This window comes from Meles meles, chromosome 15 (assembly GCF_922984935.1).
Source record: "Meles meles chromosome 15, mMelMel3.1 paternal haplotype, whole genome shotgun sequence".
NCBI lineage: Eukaryota > Metazoa > Chordata > Mammalia > Carnivora > Mustelidae > Meles > Meles meles.
This window is the reverse complement of record NC_060080.1, coordinates 37,060,142-37,085,931: the sequence shown is the minus strand read 5'-3', so window position 1 is coordinate 37,085,931 and position 25,790 is coordinate 37,060,142. Positions and strand designations below refer to the sequence as shown.

General features: G+C 38.6%; 1 protein-coding gene and 1 pseudogene across 1 annotated transcript in view; one reads left to right on the top strand and one right to left on the bottom strand.

Annotated features, from left to right (window-relative positions):
- The first annotated feature begins 241 nt into the window (after window positions 1-241).
- ZC3H8 (zinc finger CCCH-type containing 8) overlaps window positions 242-25,790 on the top strand; it is a 33,242-nt gene continuing 7,693 nt past the window's right edge. Inside the window, exons 1-8 of the mRNA XM_045980030.1 lie at window positions 242-372; window positions 5,286-5,403; window positions 14,093-14,327; window positions 15,251-15,384; window positions 17,467-17,589; window positions 18,006-18,117; window positions 19,278-19,387; window positions 20,690-20,739. Of these exons, the coding sequence (XP_045835986.1) occupies window positions 296-372; window positions 5,286-5,403; window positions 14,093-14,327; window positions 15,251-15,384; window positions 17,467-17,589; window positions 18,006-18,117; window positions 19,278-19,387; window positions 20,690-20,719 (939 nt within the window). The 5' untranslated portion in view covers window positions 242-295 and the 3' untranslated portion in view covers window positions 20,720-20,739. The remainder of the gene's footprint in view (window positions 373-5,285; window positions 5,404-14,092; window positions 14,328-15,250; window positions 15,385-17,466; window positions 17,590-18,005; window positions 18,118-19,277; window positions 19,388-20,689; window positions 20,740-25,790) is intronic.
- On the bottom strand, window positions 8,864-9,309 carry LOC123926195 (annotated as a pseudogene).

The following is a 25,790-nucleotide window of genomic DNA, read 5'->3' as shown; positions in this document are numbered from 1 at the left end:
ACTATTCTCTCCACGTGGAATGCCCACTTACCCCTAATGAAAGTGAAAGGGGACTTCCAAGGACTCAGGTTAAAAATTCTAATATGTTAGATAACAGATCAAAATGCACACCAAAATCAAACAACAAAACCCCATCTACCCTGGCGCCTGCGCAGAGCCGCGGGGAAGGAGCAAGCAGACGTGAGCGGGGGCGGAGCCGCGCATGCGCGGGGCGATCTGCGGCTGGGGCCGGGAGCTGGGTTCCTCCTCCTCACGCGGTGGTTGTTACTCTAGCTGCCGGGCCCTCGCGAGGGTGATGGATTTTGAGAATCTTTTCTCCAAACCCCCCAACCCGGCCCTGGGTAAAAAACCGACCACGGACTTTGATGAAAGGTGATTCCCCATCTTTTCATGCTTTGATCGCAGGGGCCCCAGTCGGATTCCGCCTTTTGGTTCCATTCGGAGGCAGCCGGGGCCGTGTGTGGGCCACGCCGCTGGGTCGTGCGGGGAGTGCGTGGGCGAGCGTGTGGGGTCAGCCTGGCAGGCGCGGGGGTCGGACGTGGAGAGGGCGCTCAGGAGCCGCGGGGACGAAAGCCGGCAATGGGGCTTGGTTCGTAAGCCGCCACGGCCAGAGGTGCCGGGACCCTGCTTAAGGGGACCAGCGGGGTCCAGGGAGCGATCGCAGGAGGCTCCCCTTTCCCTGCGCTCCTGACCCTGGAGACCCGGTTAGAAACCTCCATGTGTTCCCACATTACTCTTCCTTCCACCGGACCCTCAGCTCGTAGGGGACAGATCATTTGTCATTTCTCACTGACACATGTTAAACACCTTTTTTTGTTTGTTTAAGAAAAACCCGAAACCCTAAGTTTATTAAGCAATGAGGGTAAATAGTAAATAATTTGGCGTTAGTTCATTGATTTGCATCAGAAGACCCTTAAGACCACAGTAAAGCAGCAAACATCATTTGGATGTAACGTTTCCTTTAGGTTGAGAAAGGGACTGACGCTACCAGCCAAATGGTGCTAATTTGTTGATCTTATTTTTAGAGAGGTGTATAGTGTAATTTATTTACACCCAGATATTCATTTGCGTTCTTTCCGTTTGAAGTGCTAAAAACCAACTTCTAAACCTGTGTGTTTCCCCCAGTTTCCTTAAGCTGAATCCGAGACAGCCTTTTGTTCCTTTATTTCACTCATTCTCTTAGTCTGGTTGATTTTTACTTCCTGTTATCGCTCAGATTTGTTCACTTATACCTTAATTGAAACTATTACCTTAATTCAGGCCGCCATCAAAAGTTTTACTAAGTGCTTTACGTGAAATATGTCATTTAATCTTAACCTTGAAGAAAAGAAACTGTCCTTGTTTTTGCAGATGAGAAAATTGAGGCACGGAGAGGAACATAACTTGCCAAGATTGCATAATTTAAGTGGAAAAACTAGGACCAAGTTACCCATGATTTGATTTCTTTGTTTCTAAGGCAAAATAACTAACATAAAATAAGATCTATAAATACTGAAAAGAGACAAAAATGATATGATCCCCCTGCAAAGGAAAACAAGAGGAACGTTAATAAACGTTAATAAACTATTAAAATCCATAAGAGAATTCAGCAAGGTGAATCATCACAAGACAATAGCCGCATGTTAGAAAACAATAGCATCTATCAATTTGAAAATGTGTGGGACAGAAGATTCTATACCTAAAAACTGTACTAAACTACATAAAAGACACTTCTGAATTTTTGCTCAAATGTTAGATGTGGAATGGTATTGAAGTATGAAGAGCATCTGTGAACAGTTCCTTGTTCATATCCTTTGCCTGTTTTTCTCTTCATTGGTCCTTCTCTTTAAAATTTTAGGAACTCTGATCAGCAGATATTTTACTTCATATTTGTTATTTGCCTTTTGACCCTGCTTATGGCATTATTTTCATTGCATAAAGGATTTTTTTGTTTGTTTTAAATAAGTTTATAGGAGTCAATCTTTTATGGTTTCTGAATTTTTTCTTAGTAATTTTATGAGGGGATTACTTATTTCTTGAGCACCTGCCATTATCCTAGGCCCTGGGGCTATAGCAATAAATAAACAAAAGAGGTAAAAATCTCCATATTCATGAGATTTATGGCCCCCCACAATGCATAAATAGATAGTATTTTGGGTGATGATAAATGCCATGGAGAAAATGAAAGCTGGGTAGCGGGGTAGGATGGGATGGCAGGGAGAATGTAGATATTTTATTTTATTTTTTTAAAGATTTTATTTCATTGACAGAGAAAGAGATCACAAGTAGGCAGAGCAGCAGGCAGAGAGAGGGGGAAGCAGACTCTCTGCTGAGCAGGGAGCCCAGTGCAGGGCTTGATCCCAGGACCCGGAGATCATGACCTGAGCCGAAGGCAGGGCCTTAACCCACTGAGCCACCCAGGCATCCTGAATGTAGGTATTTTACAGAAGGTAGTTAAAGCTTTTGTAATACCACTGATAAGTAATACTTGAATAGGGGAGTGAGGCAGGTTGGTTTCTAGCGGAGAGAATATAAAGGTCCATATAAAGGTCTTGAGGTGGAGTGAGCGTGGTGTGATTGGGTGATGGGAACAAAGTGGCCAAAATGACAGGTGAAGTGAAGTTCAAGGAGCAGGACTTGAACAGAAGTGGGACTTGAGAGGTACTGGGAGATAGGGTCAGGGAGGCAGTCCATGTAGTCCATGTAGGGACTTGTAGGTGCCATAAGGACTTTGGCTTTTACCCTGAATGAGATGAAAGGGCTCTTAGAAGTTATGCAACAAGAACATTTTAGCAGGGTCATTGTGGTTGTGTTGAGAGTAGAATGTAATGGGGCAAGAGTAGCTTGGATCATACTAGTAGTAGTAAGAAGTGGTCAGATAAGGTTATATTTTGAAGATAAACTGGATTTTTCACAGATTGGATGGGGGATATGAAGGGAGTATAAGTTACTACAAGGTTTGGGGTCAGTATCATTAGAAGGATGGATTTGCTATTTAAAATAACAGGACAGGGGCACCCAGGTGGCTCAGTTGGTTGAGCATCTGCCTTTGGCTCAGGTCATGATCCCAGGACGAGTCCTGAGTCCCATGTCAGGCTCCCTGCTCAGCAGGGACTCTGCTTCTCTCTCTCCCTCTGCTATTCCCCCTACTCGTGCATGCCTTTCTCTCTCAGATAAATGGATAAAATCTTAAAAAAACAAACAAAAACAGGATTAAGTCAAGAGTTGAGTTTGAACTCTATTAAAAATATGCCAAGCAGCTATTCAGGTGGACGTGTTGACTGGGAAGTTGGCTTTGGCTGTCTGGGCGCAGAGCTCAGCTCTACCTATTTACTAGGTATGTGGCAAGTTCTGTAAGCTTTCTGTAATTCTGTTTTCATCTGTAAAATGGGCTTTCCATCCACAGTACGTATATCATAGGACTGTTGTGATGTGGGTAATGTGCGCGGACTTGCTTCTGGCACAGGGTAAGCATGACGTAAGTGTCAGCTGCTGCCGTCACTGCTCTTGGAGTCATCATTGTTGGTATTGCTTTGCCTCCGGAGAGGCTGCTTCCTACTCCATAAGATGATTCATTACTGACAACTGGAGTAGTGAAGTTTCACAGTCTGTGGCTTATCGGGTCTTGTGATGGCTTCTGTAGGGGCTCCCATCTTGGCGCCTTATCTGAGATGAAGCTCTGAGACTCTGACTAGGGACAGATCACTGGTAAACTGTTGAATTCGATGAAGCCGGGAAGCCTGAGCTCCTCCTGTAACTTTGCAAGAAGCTCAGAACCACTATTCACATTCTTGTGCTAGTAGTGCATTCTAGTTGTAACATGTTTTTTGAGAATGTACACATTGCTTCCTCCTTGCCTTTGTCTGGCATGGAACTCCTCTCGTAAGCTTTTATTCAGTAGTCACTCCTCATCCAGACACAATTGCTTTCAGCCCCTTGTATTTATGGTGTAAGCCGTTACTTAGATCTACCTATAAATTTCAGTGACATCCTTGTTGATCACCTTCCCACCTTCATCTTTCTTGGGTTCGTTTTTCGTTTTGTTAGAATATCCTCAGGTTATAGTCTCAGGCAATGTCTCTCTGCATATTTGACTTCTCTGTGCTTGTGAGTCTGCAAACAACTTTTCTTTGTCATCTTCCCACTTGAATGTAAGTTAGGCTCTCTCCTGACCTTGAAAGGCCCCTTGCATTCTACCTGAAATACTGCTTTCATGATGGTCCTCTTTGCTAACTTTTCTTCCTTCTTCCTTCCTTCCTCCACTCCCTCCTTCCTTCCTTCTTTTCTTTCTTTCTTGATTTTATTTATTTGAGAGAGTGCATGGGAGGGAGCAGAGGGAGAGGGAGAGAGACAAGGAGGCTCCCTGCTGAGCAGAGATCCTGATTCCAGGCTTGTTCCCAGGACCCTGGGATCAGGGCTTGAGCTGAAGGCAAACACTTGACTAACTGAGCCACCCAGGTGCCCCTCTTTTTTAAAAAGTTGATTGATTTTAAGTAATCTCTATACCCAACATGGGGCTCAGAGTCACAACCTGGAGATCAAGAGTCACACACTCTACCATCTGAGCCAGCCAGGTGCCCCTGTTTGCTAATTCTTACATATCTTTAAAGGTTAGAAGATCTGGGCGTCTGGGTGGCTCAGTGGGTTAAACCTCTGCCTTTGGTTCAGGTCATGATCTCAGAGTCCTGGGATTGAGTCCCATATCGGGCTCTCTGCTCAGCGGGGAGCCTGTTCCCCCTCTCTCTCTGTCTGCCTTTCTGCCTGCTTGTGATTTCTCTCTGTGTGTGTCAAATAAATAAATAAAATCCTTAAAAAAAAAAAGTTAGAAGATCTTTGACCAGTTAAGTGTTCCTCATGTATGTACCTATGCTTATCATACTATATTAAAATTGCTTTATTTTTTTCTCCCAAGCACATAGAAAGTTCTCAGAAGGCAGGGACAAGGTCTTTTTCATTGCTGTTATCCCAGGATTTAAGGCCTATAGCCTGGTATGTGGTGGATACTCAGTATCTGTTGAATGAATACAGTGATGAATGAATGGGTGGTTTATATAGCTCCTGTTACTAGACCATGAAGGTTATGTAATCTAAAATTTCAGCTTTATGATTTACTTACAAGCACATGTTGATATGTACTGCTCATCCTAAATTTGTATATTATTCCTTGGAGTATTTAGAGTAGAATGTGAGTTTGGAATTTCTTTGAGAGCAAGTAGAAGATAAGCCAAAGCCATTCATTTTAATGCTGTGGTATGTACCATTTTCAGATTGAAAAAAATCTCTTATGTTTGATATTTTTGCTGTAGAATCGGTAATGGAATAGATGATACAGAAGTTGAAGAAACACAAAAAGAGAAAAGAAAAATACAAGAAGATAAAATAAAATGGGAAGTAAAACTGGAATGTGAGCAGATACCCAAAAAGGTAAGATTAAGTTGGCATATTGAAAAAAAGGAGAGGAGTGGGTGTGAGAAATCTGTTAGGGGTCCTGTTTGTCCCGGTTAGTCAGCATTGGAGACCTAGTTGGCTTATATCAAGGAAACCTGATAACACTTCAGAAAGTTTATCATTCAGTCATTTAACATGAACCGTTTTAGTGTATTGCTTTTATTTTGGTTTCCCCTGTTTCTGAAACGGGTTGTAAACTGTTTCAAAAACTTCTCTTTTCAAATTAGGTCGTAATTTTTAAGGATTTTGATTTGCTAATAACTTAACTAGCCCTACTGATTTTAGCTTAAAAGTTTGTGTTACTTTGCTAGGGCTGCCCTAACAAAGGACCGCAAACTGGGTGACTTATGCAACAGAAGTTGTCTTGTGTTTCTGGAGATTGGAAGTCTGAGATCAAGGTGTTGGCAGAGTTGGCTCCTTCTGAGGGCTGTGAGGGAGAATCTGTTTCATGCTCCTCCAGTAGTTTCCGGTGGTTTGTTGGCAGTCTTTGGTGTTCCTTGCCATGGCTTCCAGAAGCATCGCCTTGATCTTTACCTTCATATTCGAATTGTGTTCTCCCTATGTTCATATGTCTGTGTCTAAATATACCCTTTTTATAAGGACACTGGTCATAATGGATTACAGTTTACCCTAATGACCTTATCTTAACCAACTACACATGTAATGACCCTATTTCTAGATAAGGCCACATACTAAGGTACTGGTTGTTACGAGTTCATCAGGAGAATTTGGGGAGGACATAGCAACCCATAACAGCCAATATCTGCTCTTTTCTTGCCTCTTTTTGAACTTTTTTTTAATTGTGAAAAAAATTTTTTTTAAGATTTTATTCACTTGTCAGAGAGAGAGAGAGAGCGCGCGAGCGCACACACGGGGTTAGAGCAGCAGGCAGAGGGAGAAGCAGACTCCCTGCTGAGCAAGGAGCCCTGATTCGAGAGTTGATCCCAGGACCCTGAAATCATGATCTGACCTGAAGGCAGCCACTTAACCAACTGAGCCACCCAGGCATCCTTTCTATTATGAATTTTAACACACCACAAAAGGATGGGTTTGAATTGGCAGTGAGACTCAAAAGACACAAATAGGCTTTAATGTGATCCTCTTACACTTAGCGTCATAAAAGGGTACAGGACAGAAAATACAGGAGATACAGCATCCTCATCTCCTCAGCAAGCCTCTCAACTACCCAAGTATATAACTTCTTTCGCCCTTTGGGGCATGTATGGCTGTTGTGGACAAGAGCCAAGGTCTTAACCCTGAAAATCTGTGGCCTGGATTTCCCCCCATTTTTTTTTTTTTTTTAAGATTTATTTATTTGTGAGAAAGAGTGCATACACGTGCAAGAGAGCATATGAGTGGGGAAGGGGCCAGAGAGAGAGAAAACCTCAAACAGGCTCTACGTACCCCACAGAGCCCTGCTCGGAGCTTGATCTCACGACCCCGACATCATGACCCAAGCTGAAACCAAGAGCCTGACACTCAACCAACTAAGCCACCCATGCTTATTTTTTTTATATTGTTTTAGTCTCATAGACCCCAGTCCTTCATGCCCAGTTAAAGGTCCCTAATCCATGTATAACCCAGTATAGGAGATAGGCGGAACACACTACGGTTACTTTAAATAGATTCCAGTAAACAGTTCTCTGAGTAGTTGGACACCTGCATTATTCCTAAGTAGGCTTGTTTTGGCCCAGGCTCGTTACTCACAAGTTACTCACATCAATGTGCCGTATCACAGCTGACTAAAAAGAGAACACCCAGGTAGAGACTTTGCCAATTCAAGAAAGAGCATTGCCCGCAAAGCCTCTAATGCCTTCTTTCTCAGTCATTATTCCTTTGTTTCCTCCTAGAAGTAACTAGAATCCTAACTTGCATGCTAATCACTTCCTTGCCCTTCTTTACAGTTTTAGTTTTACTACTAATGCTGTCAGCCTTGAAATTACAGTTTTTCAAAAAAAAAAATTACAGTTTTTCCTTGCCAATTTCCTTGCCAAATTACACTTTATAGAAATAGAATAGTATTGTATGTGTTCTTTCTGTTGTCTTTTCCCCAACATTATATTTATAAGATTCATAGATGTATACTTGTCTGTTTATTTTCTGAGCTGGATAGTATTCCATTATTGAATACACTACGTCTCGTTGGTCGACATTTGGTCTGATTTCCATTTTTGGAGGTTACGGGTAGGGCTGCTACGTTCTTTCGCTTGTATCCTGTTGCACATGTGCTTTGTAGTTACCGAAGAGTAAAGCTGCTGGGTCTTAGAGTGTAAGCATCCTTACTTTTACCTTAGTGCCAGACTGCCCTCCAATCCAGAGTGGTTCTACCAGTTTTATTCCCACAGGTGGTGTATGAGGGACTGTATTTCTGCTGCTCCTCACTTGGTATTGTCATCTATCGTATTTTTCACCATCTGAAGTAGCTCATTGTAACTGAGTTTGCATTTCTTGATTACTGTTGGGATGGAGCATCTTTTCATATGCTGGTCCATTTGGATTTCCCTTTTTTTAGTGCCTGCTCAGATGTTTTTGTCTTATAATTATTGGTTTGTCTGTGTTTTTTTTCTCCTTGATTTGTAGTTCTTTATTTTGGATCATTTCCTTTTATTGTGGGTTATGTGTTGCAAATATCTGCTCATTTTGTGGCTTTACACAATGGTATTTTTTCATTAAAAGTTCATAATGTTATTATATTAAAATTTATTAAGGTTCTTTATAGCTAGTGTTTTATTTAAATATCCCAAGATAATAAAAATCTTTTTACTGTGATGTCTTCCAAAGATTTATTGTTTTGCTTTTCACATTTAAGTTTGCAGCCATCTGTAATTGATTTTTCTATTTGTAACTGTGAAGTAGGGGTGACAAATTTTGTTTTACCTTTTTTTTTTCGTGTTATCATACCCAGTTGTTCCAGCACCATTCACTGAAGGGAAAGAATTGTCTTTCCCCACACTGGTCTGCAGTGTCACCATTGTCAAAATCAAGTGCTCATGTTTGATGGGTTTGTTTCTGGACTCTTTGCTTTTTTTTTTTTTTTAATTAATTTATTTATTTAACAGAGATCACAAGTAGGCAGAGAGGTAGGCAGAGAGAGAGGGGAAGCAGGCTCCCTGCCGAGCAGAGAACACAATGCGGAGCTTGATCCCAGGACCCTGGGATCATGACCTGAGTCAAAAGCAGAGGCTTAAACCCACTTAGCCACCCAGGGGCCCCAGGGACTCTGTTTACTTCTGCTGGTTTATCTGTTTAGCCCTCCCCCAAGACCTCACCATGTTAATTACTGCAGCTTTATAATAAGTTTGGATGTCAGGTAGCCAAATCCTCTCCCCTTGTTTTTCTTCCTTAAGTATCTTGGGTATTTTTAGCCCTTTGTATTTCTTTTTTTTTTCCTCCCTCTTTTTATTTTTATTTGCATTTATTCCATGCAGAATTTACTCTAGGCCATAAGTTTTTGTTTCTTCAGTTTCCTCTGGAATATCTTTTTCTTCTGTGCAAACTCCTCTTCTGGTTTAGGAACAATGTGCTCTTTTTCAGTAAGGATCATCTCGATGAGGCAGGGAGAGCTCATATATGGGTTAATCCAATCGGGAGCCCTGTACATTCTACGCCACATCGTGGGGGCTTTGCTCACCTGGCTGTACTCAATGAGCAGAGAGGGAATCAATATCTAAACCCTTAAGTTCAGCATTACTCTGCATTTTTAAGCAGTAAAAATTCAGCACTCTTCTTGGGCCATCGACCTTGTGTCCAGCCCCACTGTTCGGCCTGGACACACCTCCCAACTCCACCACTGTAGTGATGGAATGGTACACACTGCTTATGCAAAGTGATATCTTACAGATACTTGGTGGCTTTTTGGACATGCATGCTCTGGATGGCCTGGGCAGTTTCATGTGTGTTCTTAAAGTGAACAGAAAGATTTGAACCTCTTGATTTGCATGATTTTTTAGGGTTTTCTAGGTCAAACAAAGAGCGAAACATTTTCAGAGGTCACCTCAGGCCACTTAGGGGAAGAGAGGCCTTTTGCATGTCTATATGAATTTTAGAATCAGTTTGTCAAGTTCCTTGGAAAATCCTGGTCAGATTTTCAATGATTTTCAATGGGAATTGAAATCCTGGTCAGATTTTCAATGGGAATGCATTTAATCATTCAGAAGAGAATTGACATCTTTAGAATATTGAATTGTCTAATCTTTAGGTCCTCTAATTTCTCTTAACAGTGTTTTGTAATTTTCTTTGTAGATGTTTTACATCTTCTACACTTTTTGTTAGGCTTATTGCTAGGTGTTTGATGAGGCTATTATAAATTACATCTTTTTTTAAAGCATCATTTTCTTTTTTTTTTTAAAGATTTTATTTTTATTTATTTGACAGAGAGAGATCACAGGTAGACAGAGAGGCAGGCAGAGAGAAAGAGAGAGAGAGAGGGAAGCAGGCTCCCCGCTGAGCAGAGAGCCCGATGTGGGACTCGATCCCAGGACTCTGAGATCATGACCTGAGCCGAAGGCAGCGGCTTCAACCCACTGAGCCACCCAGGCGCCCTAAAGCATCATTTTCTAATTGTGGGTTTCTCATAATTTACCTATTCAAGAGTTCTTTCTTGTTCTTTGTTTTGATGTTAGAGCTTTCTGGCATCTTTTTCATATATAATGTCTTGAATGTCTTTATGATCTGTTTTGCAGCTACTCAACTCTGCTTATGTAATGTGAAAGCAGATAGTACAGTATATAAATGAATGAGTGTGGCTGTGTTCCATTAAATTTTCTTTATGGATGTGAAGTTTGAATTTTGTATAACTTTCATTGTCATGAAATGTTATTCTTTTGTGTTTTTTTCCCCCAACCATTTAAAAAAATCTAAGGACCATTCTTAGCTTACTGACTATTACAGAAACAGGTGGTAAGATGGATTTGGCCTTGGGATCATAGTTCAATGACACTTGCTCTAAATTTTTGTGATGTGTTTTTGTGTTCCTTCATTGTCCCTTGATTTAAGAAAGGCTGGAAGAGTTGATGGATGGCCTTTGTTTGTGTGTTAGTGGGTCTGTGTCTCTATAGGCTTTTCCTCCAGATGGGAAGCCTGATTGGACATTCAGTACATGGGTGGGCTGTGTGGATAGGTAGGTTTCCTCCAGCATAGTTCTTTTTTTTTTTCCCCCCCAGCATAGTAGTTCTTAGCCTTCATTGTGCTTTATACTCCTTTTGGTAGCCTGGTGAAGCCCATGGATCCCTTCTCAAAATCATGTTTTTTTACTGAATAAAATGAAATACATTGGATTACAAAGGAAATTTACTTTATTGAAATACAGTTATCCAAAAAAATGTAGAAAGAATAATATGTTCTTCATTAATATACTAAGTAATTAGAAGTTCCAGCAGTAGGTCTAATTACTGTAACTTTGACATAGCGGTGAACATAAAAGCTATTTTGAGATTTGCAACAACCATCATGTGATGTATGAAAGTACTAATGTCAGTGGCAGATACTGTTGATACTACTGTTTGTTGCCTGTGTTCAGAACAGCAGAATGCTAAATGTCAACTTAGAGGTTGATGTAAATAATGTGTGGTTTTTACCCTCATTCATTGTTGAATTTTGCCCATAGACCCATGTGAAGAATCTCTTCTGGAAAGCAGGGTAGAACTTCTGTTGTACATTGAGTGGATGGAGTATATTTCTGGTAGGGGTTGCTCCCAAATGCTGGAATGTGGAGGACTTCACTGTGGGGTCTTAGTACTCACACAAGACGATCTGGCTTTATCAGACATTTTATTCAATTTCTTTATTTTCTTTTTTGTCTGGGATAAATTTCTCTTTGAATGTATTCTGGTGAGGGATGGGAAAGAGAATTTGTTATAATAGCTTTGTGTGTTTTTATGTAGCATCTTAATCTATCCTAGTTTGTAGCCCCATTTCTCACATTCCAACTGAAGTCCAACCTCCCAATTATAACTTGCTTTTTGTTTTTCAAAAACTTGCCAAGAATTTGTTAGACTTTTCTTAATTACTGATGAATATACTTCATGTGCTCCCCCACCCCCCTAATATTATGGAACTATTTTTACATTTCTTTTCTTTTTTTTTTTTTTTTAATTTAAAGATTTTATTTATATATTTGACAGATAGAGATTTCAAGCAGGCAGAGAGGCAGGCAGAGAGAGAGAGGAGGAAGCAGGCTCCCCACAGAGCAGAGAGCCCGATGCGGGGCTCGATCCCAGGACCCTGAGATCATGACCTGAGCCAAAGACAGCGGCTTAATCCACTGAGCCACCCAGGTGCCCCTATTATGGAACTATTTTTACATTTCTTTACTTTTATTTCTATGGAGTCTCAGGAGGCCATACTATTCAATAAATTCTCCTGAATGAGAAATCTTTTCCTTAAAAAAAAAAACTTTATTTAGTCTCCTTCGTTAAAGGGAGAAAAGTTTAGTATATTTATATGTTTTCTAAATTATATAGAGAACAACAAATATCAAAGTAATGAGTTTAGGGTTAGCTGCATGAAGATAAGTATTAAAGCAATCATTTGTATTTTGTGTCTTCATTGCCCTCTGAAAAGAATAATATCAATTAGTAATACTCATGTCTAATGTATAATAAAACAACATAGTTGATGATTGTCCTGGTTTTGTTTATGTTGCCATATCATCTCATCTCTTCGTTTAATGCAAATCAGACACGTTATCACCTGTTAAAGGGGTATCTGCTTTGGTACATGTTTTGTGTGTAAGGGAGGACTTACTCACTCATTTGGATCATTGTGATATTTGGATTCAGATGTACTGAATAGAATTTCATCTCTGTATTTGACTAAGCCAAACTTTGTGGGAGCTGTTGCATAATTGAGTGATTCTCCCTGTGCCCACTAAATAAAACCAAAGGGCAGAAACAGGGTAAATAAGCATAATAATTATCACAGGAATTGGCCAGCTTTTTCATAAAGGACCAGGTAGTGCATCTTGTTGACTTTGTGAGCTATATTGACTCAGCCACAACTGAACAGGTATAGATAACACGGAAGTGAATGAGTGGGTGTGACTGTATTCCAGCACAACTTTGATTAACAAAAACAGGAGGCCAGGCTGACATCTGCGGAACCCTGACCAGATGTTAGGTTTACAAGTTTGTTCTATGGTATTGGTTTTAAGAGGTGCCCTTTTGGGGCGCCTGGGTGGCTCAGAGGGTTAAACCTTTGCCTTCAGCTTAGGTCATGGTCTCAGGGTCCTGAGATCGAGCCCCGCATCGGGCTCTGCTCAGCGGGGAGTCTGCTTCCCCCTCTCCCTCTGCCTGCCTCTCTGCCTACTTATGATCTCTCTCTCTCTCTCTCTCTCTCTCTCTCTGTCAAATAAATAAATAAAATCTTAAAAACAAAACAAAACGGTGCTCTTTCTTGAAAACTTGGAGGCAAGGAACTTGGTGACCTGATATTTTTGGATTGGTTGAAAGTCTTGTCTGGTATAATGAAGATGAGGTAGTAGTGTACATTGGGGCCATTGTCAGGTTAGGAGACTATCTCCAGTTGATTCTTCACGCAGGGAGCAAATTCATTTCATCGGCCTATGATCAGTCCTCTGGTGTACAACTCCTAGCTTTGAAGTTAACATCAAAAGTAAGCCATGAAATTGGACCACCTGGTATATTTTATAATAGTGATTCTTCTGGTTTGTTTTTTGTTTTGAGTCTGCTGCCTTCAGCAGTTAAGTGGAAGTAGATAAGAGTCCAGACACCAGAGCACACTCTGGAGCAGGATCATTGGCCAGTTTAAAGGTAGACATGTTATCTCTTCCTGACATCAAAATAAGAGCCTTTTAGCACTTGGACATTTCTTTATAAGCGTTTTAATTAAAACGTGTCATACATACTAACTGTAATTATACAACTTGATACCCTTGTGTCACCATGTATAGACATGTATACTAATGCTTGGACATTCTTGTAGACAAAATAGTTTAAGTTGTCTGCTGTGATCATCTCAGGCTGACTCGGGGTCAGTTGCCATACCCAGCTTCCTGTTCCTGTGGGCACCTGTGCTCACTTCTGTTGCCTTGGGGCAGCTGCACCAACAGAGTTAGAAAACTCTTTCTGAAAGTAAAGTTAACTTGATTACAGAGAACTGGGCAGTTCTTTGTTCCTTGTCATCAGTGTGAGCGACCAACACTGTGAGTTGCAAGAAAAATAATGGGCTTTGCTAGCAGTGATGTATTTTAGTATAGTGGATTTTCACTTGGGCCATTACAGTTTACCTACTTCTTAATGAAGTGTTGAGTTATTGAATTAAACCATTTAAAAGCATAGTTGATGCAAAGAGAGAAATCAAATATGAAGTATAATACTGTAGTTCAGTCAAGTAAATTATATTAAATAATTAAGATTTGGGGTTTACTCTTTTAACTCAGTAAAGCACATCCAGTGTACAAATTCAGAATCTTCCATCAAATTTTTTTCAAGGATGGATATGTTCTGTTGGTTTTTGTTTTGTTTTGTTTTTAATTCTGGAATGTTTTAAAAAGGTAAGAGTGGAAAGAATAGTATACGAACCCCTATATACCCATCACCCAACCTCAGCAGTGATCAGTTCATGGCCAGTCTTTATTTCTTCTTTATAACCAAATTGTTTTGAATCATTCCAGCTTTTTAAAATTGGAAATTTAATTTTTACTTAGTTTAGGCACTTTGGGAACTCCACAACATCCCCGAAGAATTTGCAATATAGAAAATCAAGAAGTAAGGACTATGATGTATATAGTGATAATGATACCTGCAGTCAGGAATCAGAAGATAATTTTGCTAAAGAGCTTCAGCAGTATATACAAGCTAAAGAAATGGCAAATGCTGCTCAATCCTTACCATTTCCTGAAGAATCAATGAAGAAAGAGGGAGTGAAGGATACCCAGAAAGGTAAGGGTGAAACTATTTTGTCATTTAAAGTTTATGTAGACAATCATTCACAGTTGATGGTAAATGGACTGGGGTTTGGGGAGGGGGAGAATTTCTCCTGCATTTTATCTCAAAGATCGTGCTTTCCTTAGGTCTTTACACCAGATGTGAGCTTGCATGGCCTGAGATGCCTACTCCACCCCCCAACCTGGCCATTCAGTGTACAAATGCAGTTTATAGGAGGGTTATCAAAGCCCATGACTGCTTTGAAAGGGAGAAGGCTAAATCCTTGGCCTCCGCATATATGAAGGACAAGATGTGCCTGTTTGTATTGCTCTCAGTTTAGAGAGGAATTGACTTAATGTCTGATACTGTGGTGTGTCAGACTATATATTCTTTTAGATTACTCAAAATATATTCTTTTAGATTAATAAAATGAAATTTAGTCATAAGTATGAGGACAAATGGCAGCTACAGATGACATTAACCCTCCATTGTACTGCCTTTTATTTTTTTTTTTTTTGGATACTCTTATTTTATTTTGTAACGCAATCTGTACAGTCAGTATGGGGCTCAAACTCACAACCCCGGGATCGAGAGTTGCATGCTCTACTGACTGAATCAGCAGGGCTCTCCTATGTAGAAGGTTTTCAATGAAAACCCTGACAGTAGTATATGAGGTAATTTTAAACATTTGAAGCTTTTGCTGCTAGAGTGCTATGGCAGTTCCTAATTGGCTCCATACACTCTGAACCCTTCAAAAGGATCTGGCTTATGGCAAGCAAGAGTCAGACGCTTAACCAACTAAGCTACCCAGGCGCCCTTATAGAGTGTACCTTAGAATAACCTGCTGTTGTGCCTTCATGTTCTCGTAAATTAAAATTAAACTTCTAACACTTAGTGTCTAAGATTTAAACACATAAGATTAACTTTCTTGTTTTCAGCTGTTAAACAAAAGAATAAAAACCCGAAAGCTGTCCAGAAAAATGGTAAGCAGAAGAAAATGAAGCGAAAACGGGCTGGCGCGGGCCCAAAAGGATCCAACGCTTCCTTGCGGAACAGGAGCTCACAGGAGCAGGTAGGTACAAGAGTGCAGGCATGCAGGAGGACACTTACTTGCTGCAGAATTTTTAATCTTACACCACTGTGACGAGCCACAGAACGAGGGTTCTCTGATGGTGAAAAATCTCCTCACCGTCAGTGGGCTCTCCCGTGTTCTTCGCTGTCACTGTCACAGCTGCCTTCCCCCTCGCTCACTCTGGGTTAAGCCTTAGTGTTGGCCCTGTTTACTTGAATACATGCATACGATTCCCTTGATTCTGGACTGTTGTACTGTCAATGACTGGAAAAACAGGGGAAGCAGGGAGAAGATAAAGTGCCCAAGGGAGCACTTCAAAAGTCACAGAGTCTTACAGAGTTTCTACTGTTGCGGTCCCTGTGGAAATGAAAAAGGAATATTTCTGAGCGTTGACCTTATAAAACACCCCAACCCTCCCGGTATTTTGATTTCATTCTTTAGAACTTCCTCTTCCTTGGTCTGCAGATGTATGCAGGATAGGACAATAAGGACTCTGCTTTTCTGAGGGCTTCTAAACTAACCTTTTTTCTTAGGCTTCGTCCAGAAGACAAGAGTTAGGGGTGGTAAAATATTAGCTCAAATATAATAGAAAAACATATTTATGTAAAAATCTTGCCTTGCTTCCATATTTTACAAATGAGGAATCTGAAGCCCTGGGGGTTCAGGTAACCCTCCGAGTCACACAGGGCCAGGCCACAGCTGGAACTTTATTTCCTGACCCCATCAATATTCCCTGTGATTCTTCTGCTTTACATTGACTCAAATGATCATTCAGTGGACAGCTTTCCTATGTGAAGAATGGATTATAAACATGTATGTTAGAATTTAATAACATACATAACATAATAACATATATGTTATTATGTTATTATGTTAACATATAATATATTACATATAATATATTAACATATAATAACATAACATTTAATAACATAATAGTCAGATAAAACCAAGGATTTACAGTGACCCATCTTTATTAGACACAATTTTGATGGTGTTAAGTGGAAATCTGACTTTGTTACAAAGCAGATCACATAAATGTAGTTAGGTCCCTTCTTTGCACATACTAAATTTGTAAAACTATTCAGAAATTTGGTATTGCAAGAGCTATAAACTACACACAAGTTAACACACTAAAAATAGTTTATATTTCTGAAAAGCTAGAATGTATTATGAAATTCCCCTTTTGTTTTTATATAAAAGTCACCTTTTGTTTTTATATCTCTTTTGCTATCTTTGAGGTTTTATTTTTAGTAATGTTTGTTAATTTGAGCTGGTTATTATTCCCTCCTCTCACTCAGTGATCATCTCTTTGGAATTAAAGAGCACGCTGCTCTTGGTTCACCTTACAGTTTCCAGTTTTGTCTCCATTGTTAAGAGCCTTTTTCCTAGACTTCATTAAATTTTTTTATCTGATTTTGAAAAAAGATTTTATTTATTTATTTGAGAGAATGAGAGAGAGAAAGAGAGAGGGTTAGGGGGAGAAGCAGACTCCCTGCTGAGCAGGGAGCCCAGTGCAGGACTCGATCCTGGGACTCCAGGATCATGACCTGAGCTGAAGGCAGTCACTTAACCAACTGAGCCACCCAGGCGCCCTTTTTTTAATCTGATTTTTTAAAATAAGGGCGAGGCACCTGGGTAGCTCAGTGGGGTTAAGCCTCTGCCTTTGGCTTAGGTCATGGTCTCAGGGTCCTGGGATTGAGCCCCATATCAGGTTCTCTGCTCAGGAGGGAGCCTGCTTCCCCCTTTCTCTCTGCCTGCCTCTCTGCCTACTTGTGATCTCTCTCTCTCTCTCTCTGTCAAATAAATAAATAAAATCTTAAAAAATTTAAAAAAATAAGGGCAAAGTATAATAAAATATTCAAATTGCACACACACTAATATTCAGTGCTGGAATGCTGTTATAATTGGCAGAATATTTATTTTTCAACTGATGTGTGAAAGTTCAAATCTTTCAAATAAAGGCCAATTTAGAAGATCACTTTGTAATGTTTTAAAGGTGGTTAAAATGATTTTGTGCAATGGAATAAAATATTTAAATTTCTATTTCTCACATTTAGTTATTTGTTTTTGTTTTCAAAGGATGATAAACCTAAGGAGAAGCAGCCACGTGTGAGAATGAGTCAAGGATTCATCAACCAACATACAGTGGAACGCAAGGGGAAACAAATTTGTAAATATTTTCTTGAAAGGAAATGTATTAAGGTATAAAAACTACGTAAGCAAAAATATACTAAAATGTGAAGTGTAACAAAAATGTACTAAAGCCAACTTCCATTTCCTTTGGGTAGTCTAAAAGCATACCTGTATATTTTTATAACTGTTTCGTTCTGGAAAGTTCAACTAGGATACTTTATTGAAATATTCCTCTATGTTTTAGAAAGATACTTTTTAAAAAATGCTTTGGGTTAAAAATGTTTAGGTCTTAAGATTTTAAGCAGGTAAGTGTGGTGTGGTTATAAGATAGCTCCTTAAGAATTAGACTGTAGTAAAAAAAAAAGTTTTATACTTTAGCGTTTCTGAGACTTTCTGGAATCATTTGCTTATCTTAAGCTTAGTAGGAATTGAATGACTTAACTTTGAGAATGTTAATGGCTTTTCCTTGTTCCATTTTGGCCCAGGGAGACCAGTGTAAATTTGATCATGATGCAGAGATAGAGAAGAAAAAGGAAATGTGTAAATTTTATGTACAAGGATATTGTACCAGAGGTGAAAACTGCCTATATTTGCATAATATCCTTTATCACAAAATATAATAACTACTTTTTCTAAATATTTACATGAACATTTTAAATAAATGTAATTTCCAATGAAACCCATGTTTTAGCTATGATAAAATTATGTTATCCAAGCCCAACTCAGTATCAGAGTGGTTAGTTGTGTAGATTTTTTTTTTGCTCCAAAGAAAGAAAAGATGGATTCTTTAGCAATTCTCTCAAACCAAGATCATTCACCTGGGTATAATATAACAGCAGGTTCATGAGACTTATTCAGCCCGCAGAAAGACTGTCAGAATTCCTGCTGTGACATTAACTAATTATATTTATATTCATGTAAGTTACTGTGTTGTTTTTGTTTCTTTAATGATTTTATTTTTAAGTAATCTCTGCATCCAATTTGGGACTCAAATTTACAACTCTGCAATCAAGGGTTGCATGCTCTATGATTGAGCCTGCTAGGTGCCCTCATCTAAACTACTTAAAAAAAAGGTGGAGGAGGAATTACATAATTTGGGAGTACTTATTTTCTATATATTCTATACCAAATAGAGGTTAATTGTCCCTTAGTTTGGAAAATAATCCTAACTCGTCAGTGCAAAAGGTACAGACATGTTGTAAAAACATGGAACATAAACACTTTAGGGTAATAACACATTTGGGCACCGCAAAAGTTGTTTTCCTTCAGTCATTCAATAGAAGGAATCTCAATTCTAACTTGAGCATTTTTTCCCTAGAAAATAATATTGAAGTTGTTTAATTGATCCTATTTTAAACAAGCTTATATCTGAAGGATTCAGATTTGTAAAGCCTATCATTGTTACTGACTTTAATTTCCCCACCCCAAAAGAATGCTTTAAAAATAATCACATTTCTTAAAGTATTTGAAATACATTCCTTTTCTTAAATTAGTGAAATATGCCGGTAGTTTATCGTGAAAATGGATATGAAGGAAAAGTATCCTGTGATAGCCATTAAACTTAATTTATATAGTTATTCTAAAATTAGATGTTTCATGTAATTCAGTTAGTAATCTACTGTCTCATATTTTAAATAGACATTTTAGTGTTTCTACTGTTAGGAAAGACCTTTGCAGAGGGCAAGTAAAGTCAGTAAATTAATAACAAAATATTTTAATTGGATTAAACATGTTCTCTTCCTTAACATTTGGATTACATGAATATCCTTGCAAGTTTTACCACACAGGAACAAAGTGTTATCAGGGTGAATATTGCAAGTTTTCACATTCTCCACTGACTCCTGAAACACAAGAATTGTTGGCCAAAGTAAGTACAATTTTAATTTTTGTTTTTCTTTTTTAAAGAGTATGTTTGAACTAAAGACTGACTTTGAACTAAGAATTTTGAAAACACACTCTTCTTTAAGGTTACCATTTGGGGTGTATTAGGACTGACAGTCTTAGAATTTAATTCCATTTAGAAAGTTAATATTTATATACATATTTTTGTAGCTTAAAGGAAAATTTATACTTACTGATGGTGAGAACATTCCAGTTTATACTTATACAAGCAATAAGTATAAATTGAATGTTCTTAAAACCTTCAATGTAGTTGGCAACCTTAGTAGCCAAGCTAACCAAAGGAAAACAAAGTAAGTAGGAAAACTAGTACTCCTGTTATAATCTTAGAAGGAAAGCAAAGAATCACTGGATGGTAAATATTTTTAGAGTTACACATACTCAAGTAGTTATTTCAAAAGTTTTCTTCACCAGGCGCCCGGGTGGCTCAGTCGGTTAGGCATCTGCCTTCAGCTTGCCGTGATCCCACAGTCCTGGAATTGGGCTCTCTGCTCAGCGTGGGAGCCTGCCACATCTTTCTTTGCCCACCTCTCGTGTTCTCTCTCTCTGTCTCTCACTCATATACATAAAATCGTTAAAAAAATTTTTTTTTCTTCAAATACTCTTTCAGGGCACCTGGGTGGCTCAATGGGTTAAGCCTCTGCCTTTGGCTCAGGTCATGATCTCAGGTTCCTGGTATTGATTCCCTTGTTGGGCTCTCTGCTCAGCAGGGAGCCTGCTTCCCTACCCCCTCTCTCTCTACCTGCCTTTCTGCCTACTTGTTATCTCTCTCTGTCAAATAAATAAATAAAATCTTTAAACAAACAAAAAAGCCTCTTTCAGTGAGGAAAGATAGTTGAAAAATAAGTCATTTATATTCTTTCATTTCCTATATGTTAATTGGAATTAGTGTCTTCAAAATTAAATTGAAATACAGGGGAAAATAAAAGATTCTCCTAGAACCAAGCCATACCATCTTGTGGCAGAAAGTTCTCTTGAGTATATACAAATATTAGAAAGTCAAATGTACTTATTTTTGGATATTTTTAGGTTGTAAAAATGAAGGCTTACGCTGGAATTAAAAGTCATACCAAATATTTTGTTGTTAGTATGAAATATATATGAAAAAAAGATAGATATAAAAGTTGTCTTTCAGGCCTCATTGTAAACATTAGATGATTACTAGGATAAATAGTATTGGACTTACTAGACATTTCTAAGAGCATTATGATGTACCTGAATTAGACATTGATGCATAAAAATGATTGTGTGATTTTTTTTTTCATATTAGGTTTTGGATACTGAAAAGAAGTCATCATGAAAATAAAAGGCATAAAAAAGGTAAAATTAGCTTTTAGCACATTTCCTTTTTATTCTGTGAAACATCTAGAAATTGGCTTGGAAACATAGGACTTTTCCATTTTCTAAAATAGAAATCTTTTTCTTTATCTTCCCCTGCTAACAAATTATAAAATATTTGCTACCTGTGCATGGTGGTATGTTCATGTCCTTGGGCCTACTTCCCTCTCTTGGTTTGTCACTATCTTTTGTAGTTTTATCCTCCTCTTTTGTTTCTTTGTAGATTTACCAAGTGTGTGTGATCTGTGAAATAGTGTATTTGGTTTTGTTTGTTTTTGGATTTTATTTAAATAGCTTGGATTTTATTTAAACAATAAATATCCTATGTACTCATTTGTATATTTATGTGACTTGCTATTTTCACTCACCATTACACTTCTTTTTTGGTGCGGGGTGGAAAGAGAGAGAGGGAGGGCAAGCAAGGGAGCAGGGGAGAGGGACAGAGGAAGAGGGAGAAGGAATCTCAAGCAGGCTCCATGCCCAACTTGGAGCCAGGTGCAGGGCTTGATCTCATGACCCTGAGATCATGACCTGAGGTGAAATCAAGAGTCAGACGCAGAACCAGCTGAACCATCTAGGTGCCCTTCAACATTATGTTTCTAGATTCATACATGTGGATACACATAGCTCTTATTCATTAATTTATACTTTCATATAGCATTTCATTCTATGAATATGTTAAAATTTATTTGGTTGTTCAACTACTGATGGACACTTAGGTTATTTTCAATTTTTTAAATTGTTAAATTGTTAAAAATAATTATATGTATGCCTTTTGATGTAGGTGTGTGTACGTTATCCTGGATATAAACCAAGGAAAATGTAAAATTTAAGATAATACCAGTCTTTTCTAAAATAGTTAGAACAGTTTATACTCCCACCAACTGCGTAAAAGAACTCCCGTGGCTCTATACTTCTGATACTTTTATTGTCAAGACTTCAGTTTATTGGACATAAAAGTGATGTCACATAGCTTATTTTCATGAAATTTAGCATCTTTTCTTAAGCTTACTAGCTTTTGAGTTTCATTTTTGGTGGAATTCCTGTTGTGTTTTTGCCTGTGTCTCAGTTGGGCTGATTGTACTTTATAAATTGATTTTATATATTCCTGATGTTAATTCTTCATGGGACATGTGTGGCAGGTCTTCTCCCATTTTGTGCAATTGTCTTTTCAGTTTTTCTGAGGAGGCTCAATGAGCAGAATTACTTCCTTTGGCAATCTTTTTAAGTTTTGGAGTTTGGTTTTTATATTTCTTTTTTACTCCTTTGGAAAATGTATCAGCTAACAGTTGCTACCATAATGGTGTTAACAACCAGAAGCCTCTCAGTAGCATATAAAAATAAACATTTCTTTTTCCATACATCTGCATTGGCTGGAAATAGGCTGATCTAGCCTGGCTTTGGCTGGGTTGGCTCTGCTTCATTAAGCAGGTTGACTGGGATGGTTCTGCTCCACGTTCGTCTCAGTCTCCTGCTATGCCCACTAGGCTAGCTGGGATGTGTTCTTCTCATGGTGGTGGCCGAAGCTCAGGGCTGTTTGCATCAAGTTTACTCATAACCCATTGGCCTGAGTAAGTGACACAGCCAAGCCCAAAGTCAAGAAGTAGAGAAGTACACTCTACTTAGACTTTCCACGTGGGAGGAGCTGCTAAGTTACATGAAAAAAGAGGGTGGTTGTGGCTACAGGGAGAAAAGAATGAAAACTAATTGATTTTTTTTTTGAATGGTATATGGTAGGGGCCTATTTTTCCCTTTCCTTATACTGACAAGCAGCCTCCCTGCACCATTCCACTGAAAAGACTGCCTTTTCCCCACCGGTCTGTAATACCTGCCCCATGTGCTATATATAAAGTTTCCTCCAAACAAAGATTAGTTTCTGGGCTATCTTTTCTGCTTCATTTCTCTCGCTCTCAAATACTCTGTCTTAGTTACTGGAGCTTTCCTGGATTTTACCAGTTTGATAGTTTATCTAATGCTGTTCTTCAAAAATGCCTTGGATATTTTGGGCCCTTATTTTAAAAAATTCTTTGGTAACATTTTGTTTATTTATTTGAGAGAGAGAGACAGAGCACAGATTGGGGGAGACGCAGAGGAAGAGGGAGGGAGACAAGTAGACTCTCTGCTGAGTGGGGAGCTTGACACAGGGCTCAATCCCAGGACTCCAGGATCATGACCTGAGTTGAACTCAGATGCTCAACCAACTGAGCCACCCGGGTGCCCCTATTTTGGGCCCTTTTACTTTAATATAGTTTTCACCTGCTTTCAGCCTAAAACTTAATACTTCTTGGTAAATTTACAAAGTTGTGTGACATCACCATATCCAATTTTAGGATGTTTTTGACATCCACAAAAAGATCCCTTGTACCTATTTTCATTCACTCTCTGATCTCACCTCCAGTCATAGGCAACCACTGATCTCCTTTCTGTCTCTAGATTTGCCTTTTTTGGGCCTTTCATATAAATTTCAATATGTGGTCTTCTGCTTCTGGCTCTTTGTGTAGTATAATATTTTTGAGATTCATTCATGCCTTATCATAGATCACTTTTTTTTAAGATTTTATTTATTTATTTGGCAGATCACAAGTAGGCAGAGAGGCAGGCAGAGAGTGGGAAGCAGGCTCCCTGCCGAGCAGAGAGCCCGATGTGGGGCTCAATCCCAGGACCCTGAGACCATGACCCGAGCTGAAGGCAGAGGCTTAACCTGCTGAGCCACCCAGGCGCCCTGTTCACTTTTTTTTAAATAATTGCCTCATTATACCATTGTATGGTTAGGGATTTATGGATACTATGGTAATTATATGTTTAAATTCTTAAGAACTGTTTCTTAAGAATTTTCTTAAGAATTCTTAAGAATTGTTTTCCAAAGTGGTTGTATCATTCATTTTGCATTCTAGACAGCAAAATAAGAAGATTTTAGTTTCTCCACATCCTCACCCACAGTCGTTATTCAGTTGTTTTGATTATAGCTTTTCTAAAAGGGGTGAAGTGGTATCTCACTATAGCTGTAATTTGCATTTTTCAAATGATTAATGGTGTTAAGCATCATTTCATGTGCCTTTGGTCAGTTCAGATCTTTACCTATTCTGTAATTGGATCATCATCTTACTATTGAGTTGTAAGATTTCTTTGCTGGATACAAGTCCATTATCACATATATGATTTAGAAGTATTTTGTCCCTATATATGGCTTTGTCTTTTTGTCCTAATTTGTGCCTGTGTTTTTAAAAGTGTCATTGGGGAGGGTATGTGTTGTGGTGAGTGCTATGTGTTGTGTAAGACTAATGAATCACAGACCTCTAGCCCTGAAACAAATAATACATTATATGTTAATGTTGATATTAATATGATTCTTTTGGGTTAATTCTTGGGAAAAGTATGAGCTAGGATCTAAATTTTTCTTTTTGCATATAGACATCCAGTTGTCCCGGCACTATATTAAAAAAGACTGCCCTTTATCCACTGAGTTACCTTGGCACCTTTGTCAGAAATCAATTGTCTATAAATAGAAGAATTTCTTTCTAGACTTTCAGTTGTGTTCTCTTGCTTTGTATGGTTATCCTTGTACGCTATCACACTGTCTTGTGATAGTGTCTTGTGATTACTGTAGCTTTATACTAAGCTTTAAAATAGGAAAATATAAACTGTCCAGTTTTATTCACCTTTTCAAAGATTGTTTTGACTATTTGGTGTCTTTTGCTTTTTCATATAAATTTTAGGATCAGCTTGTAAATTTCTGCAAAACACCTATGTTGGAATTTTGACAGTTTGCATTGACCTGTGGAGAATGGCCGTGTTCTATGAATATGGAATGTATCTCACTTTATTTAGATCTTTAATTTCTCTCAGTTTTGTAGTTTTCAGCATACAAGTGTGTTATTTACACTTATTTTGTTAAATTTACTTACACACATTTTTTTCCTCTTTGATGCTGTTGATGAATGGAATGTTTTTTAAACTTAATTTTTGGATCATATATTCCTAGTATAAAGAAATATAACTTATTTTTGCATTTTCATCTTTTTTCCTGAGTCTTTTATGAACTCATTTATTAGCTCTATAGTTTTGTGTGTGTGTGTATATGTGTGTTCCTTAGGAATTTCTTTCTTTTTTTAAATATTTTTTTAAAGATTTTATTTATTCATTTGACAGAGAGAGGTCACAAGTAGACAGAGAGGCAGGCAGAGGGAGAGAGAGGGAAGCAGGCTTGCTGCCGAGTAGAGAACCCGATGCGGGACTCAATCCCAGGACCCTGAGATATGACCTGAGCCTAAGGCAGCGGCTTAACCCACTGAGCCACCCAGGCGCCCTCCTTAGGAATTTCTACATATTATCTGAGAATAAAGACAGTTTTACTTCTTCTTTCTAATCCGGATGACTTATTTCTTGAGTGATTTCACTGCCTCAAACCTCCCATGTAATGTTAAGTAGAAGGGACAGCAGACATCATTGACTTTTTCCTGATGTTGGGGAAAAAGCGTTCAGTCCTTCACCACTATGTATGATTTCAGCTGTAGATTTTTCAAAGATATGCTTTGAAGGGAAAGTTCCCTTCTATTCATACTTTATCAAGAGTTTTTATCGAGGGTGGATGTTGGATTTTGTCAAATGCATTTTCTCTATCTGCTGAGATGCTCGTATCATTTTTCCCTTTAATCCTATTAATATGATACACTACATTATTATGACATATTCAGATGTTAAACCAGTGTTGCATTCTTTTTTTTTTTTTTTTAAGATTTTATTTATTTATTTGACAGACAGGGATCACAAGGAGACAGAGAGGCAGGCAGAGAGAGGAGGAAGCAGGCTCCCTGCTGAGCAGAGAGCCGGATGCGGGGCTCGATCCCAAGACCCTGGGATCATGACCTGAGCTGAAGGCAGAGGCCTTAACCCACTGAGCCACTCAGGTGCCCCAAACGAGTGTTGCATTCTTTTTTTTTTTTTTTTTTTTAAGATTTTTTTTAAAAAATTTATTTACTTGACAGAGAGAGACCACAAGTAGATAGAGAGGCAGACAGAGAGAGAGCGAGAGA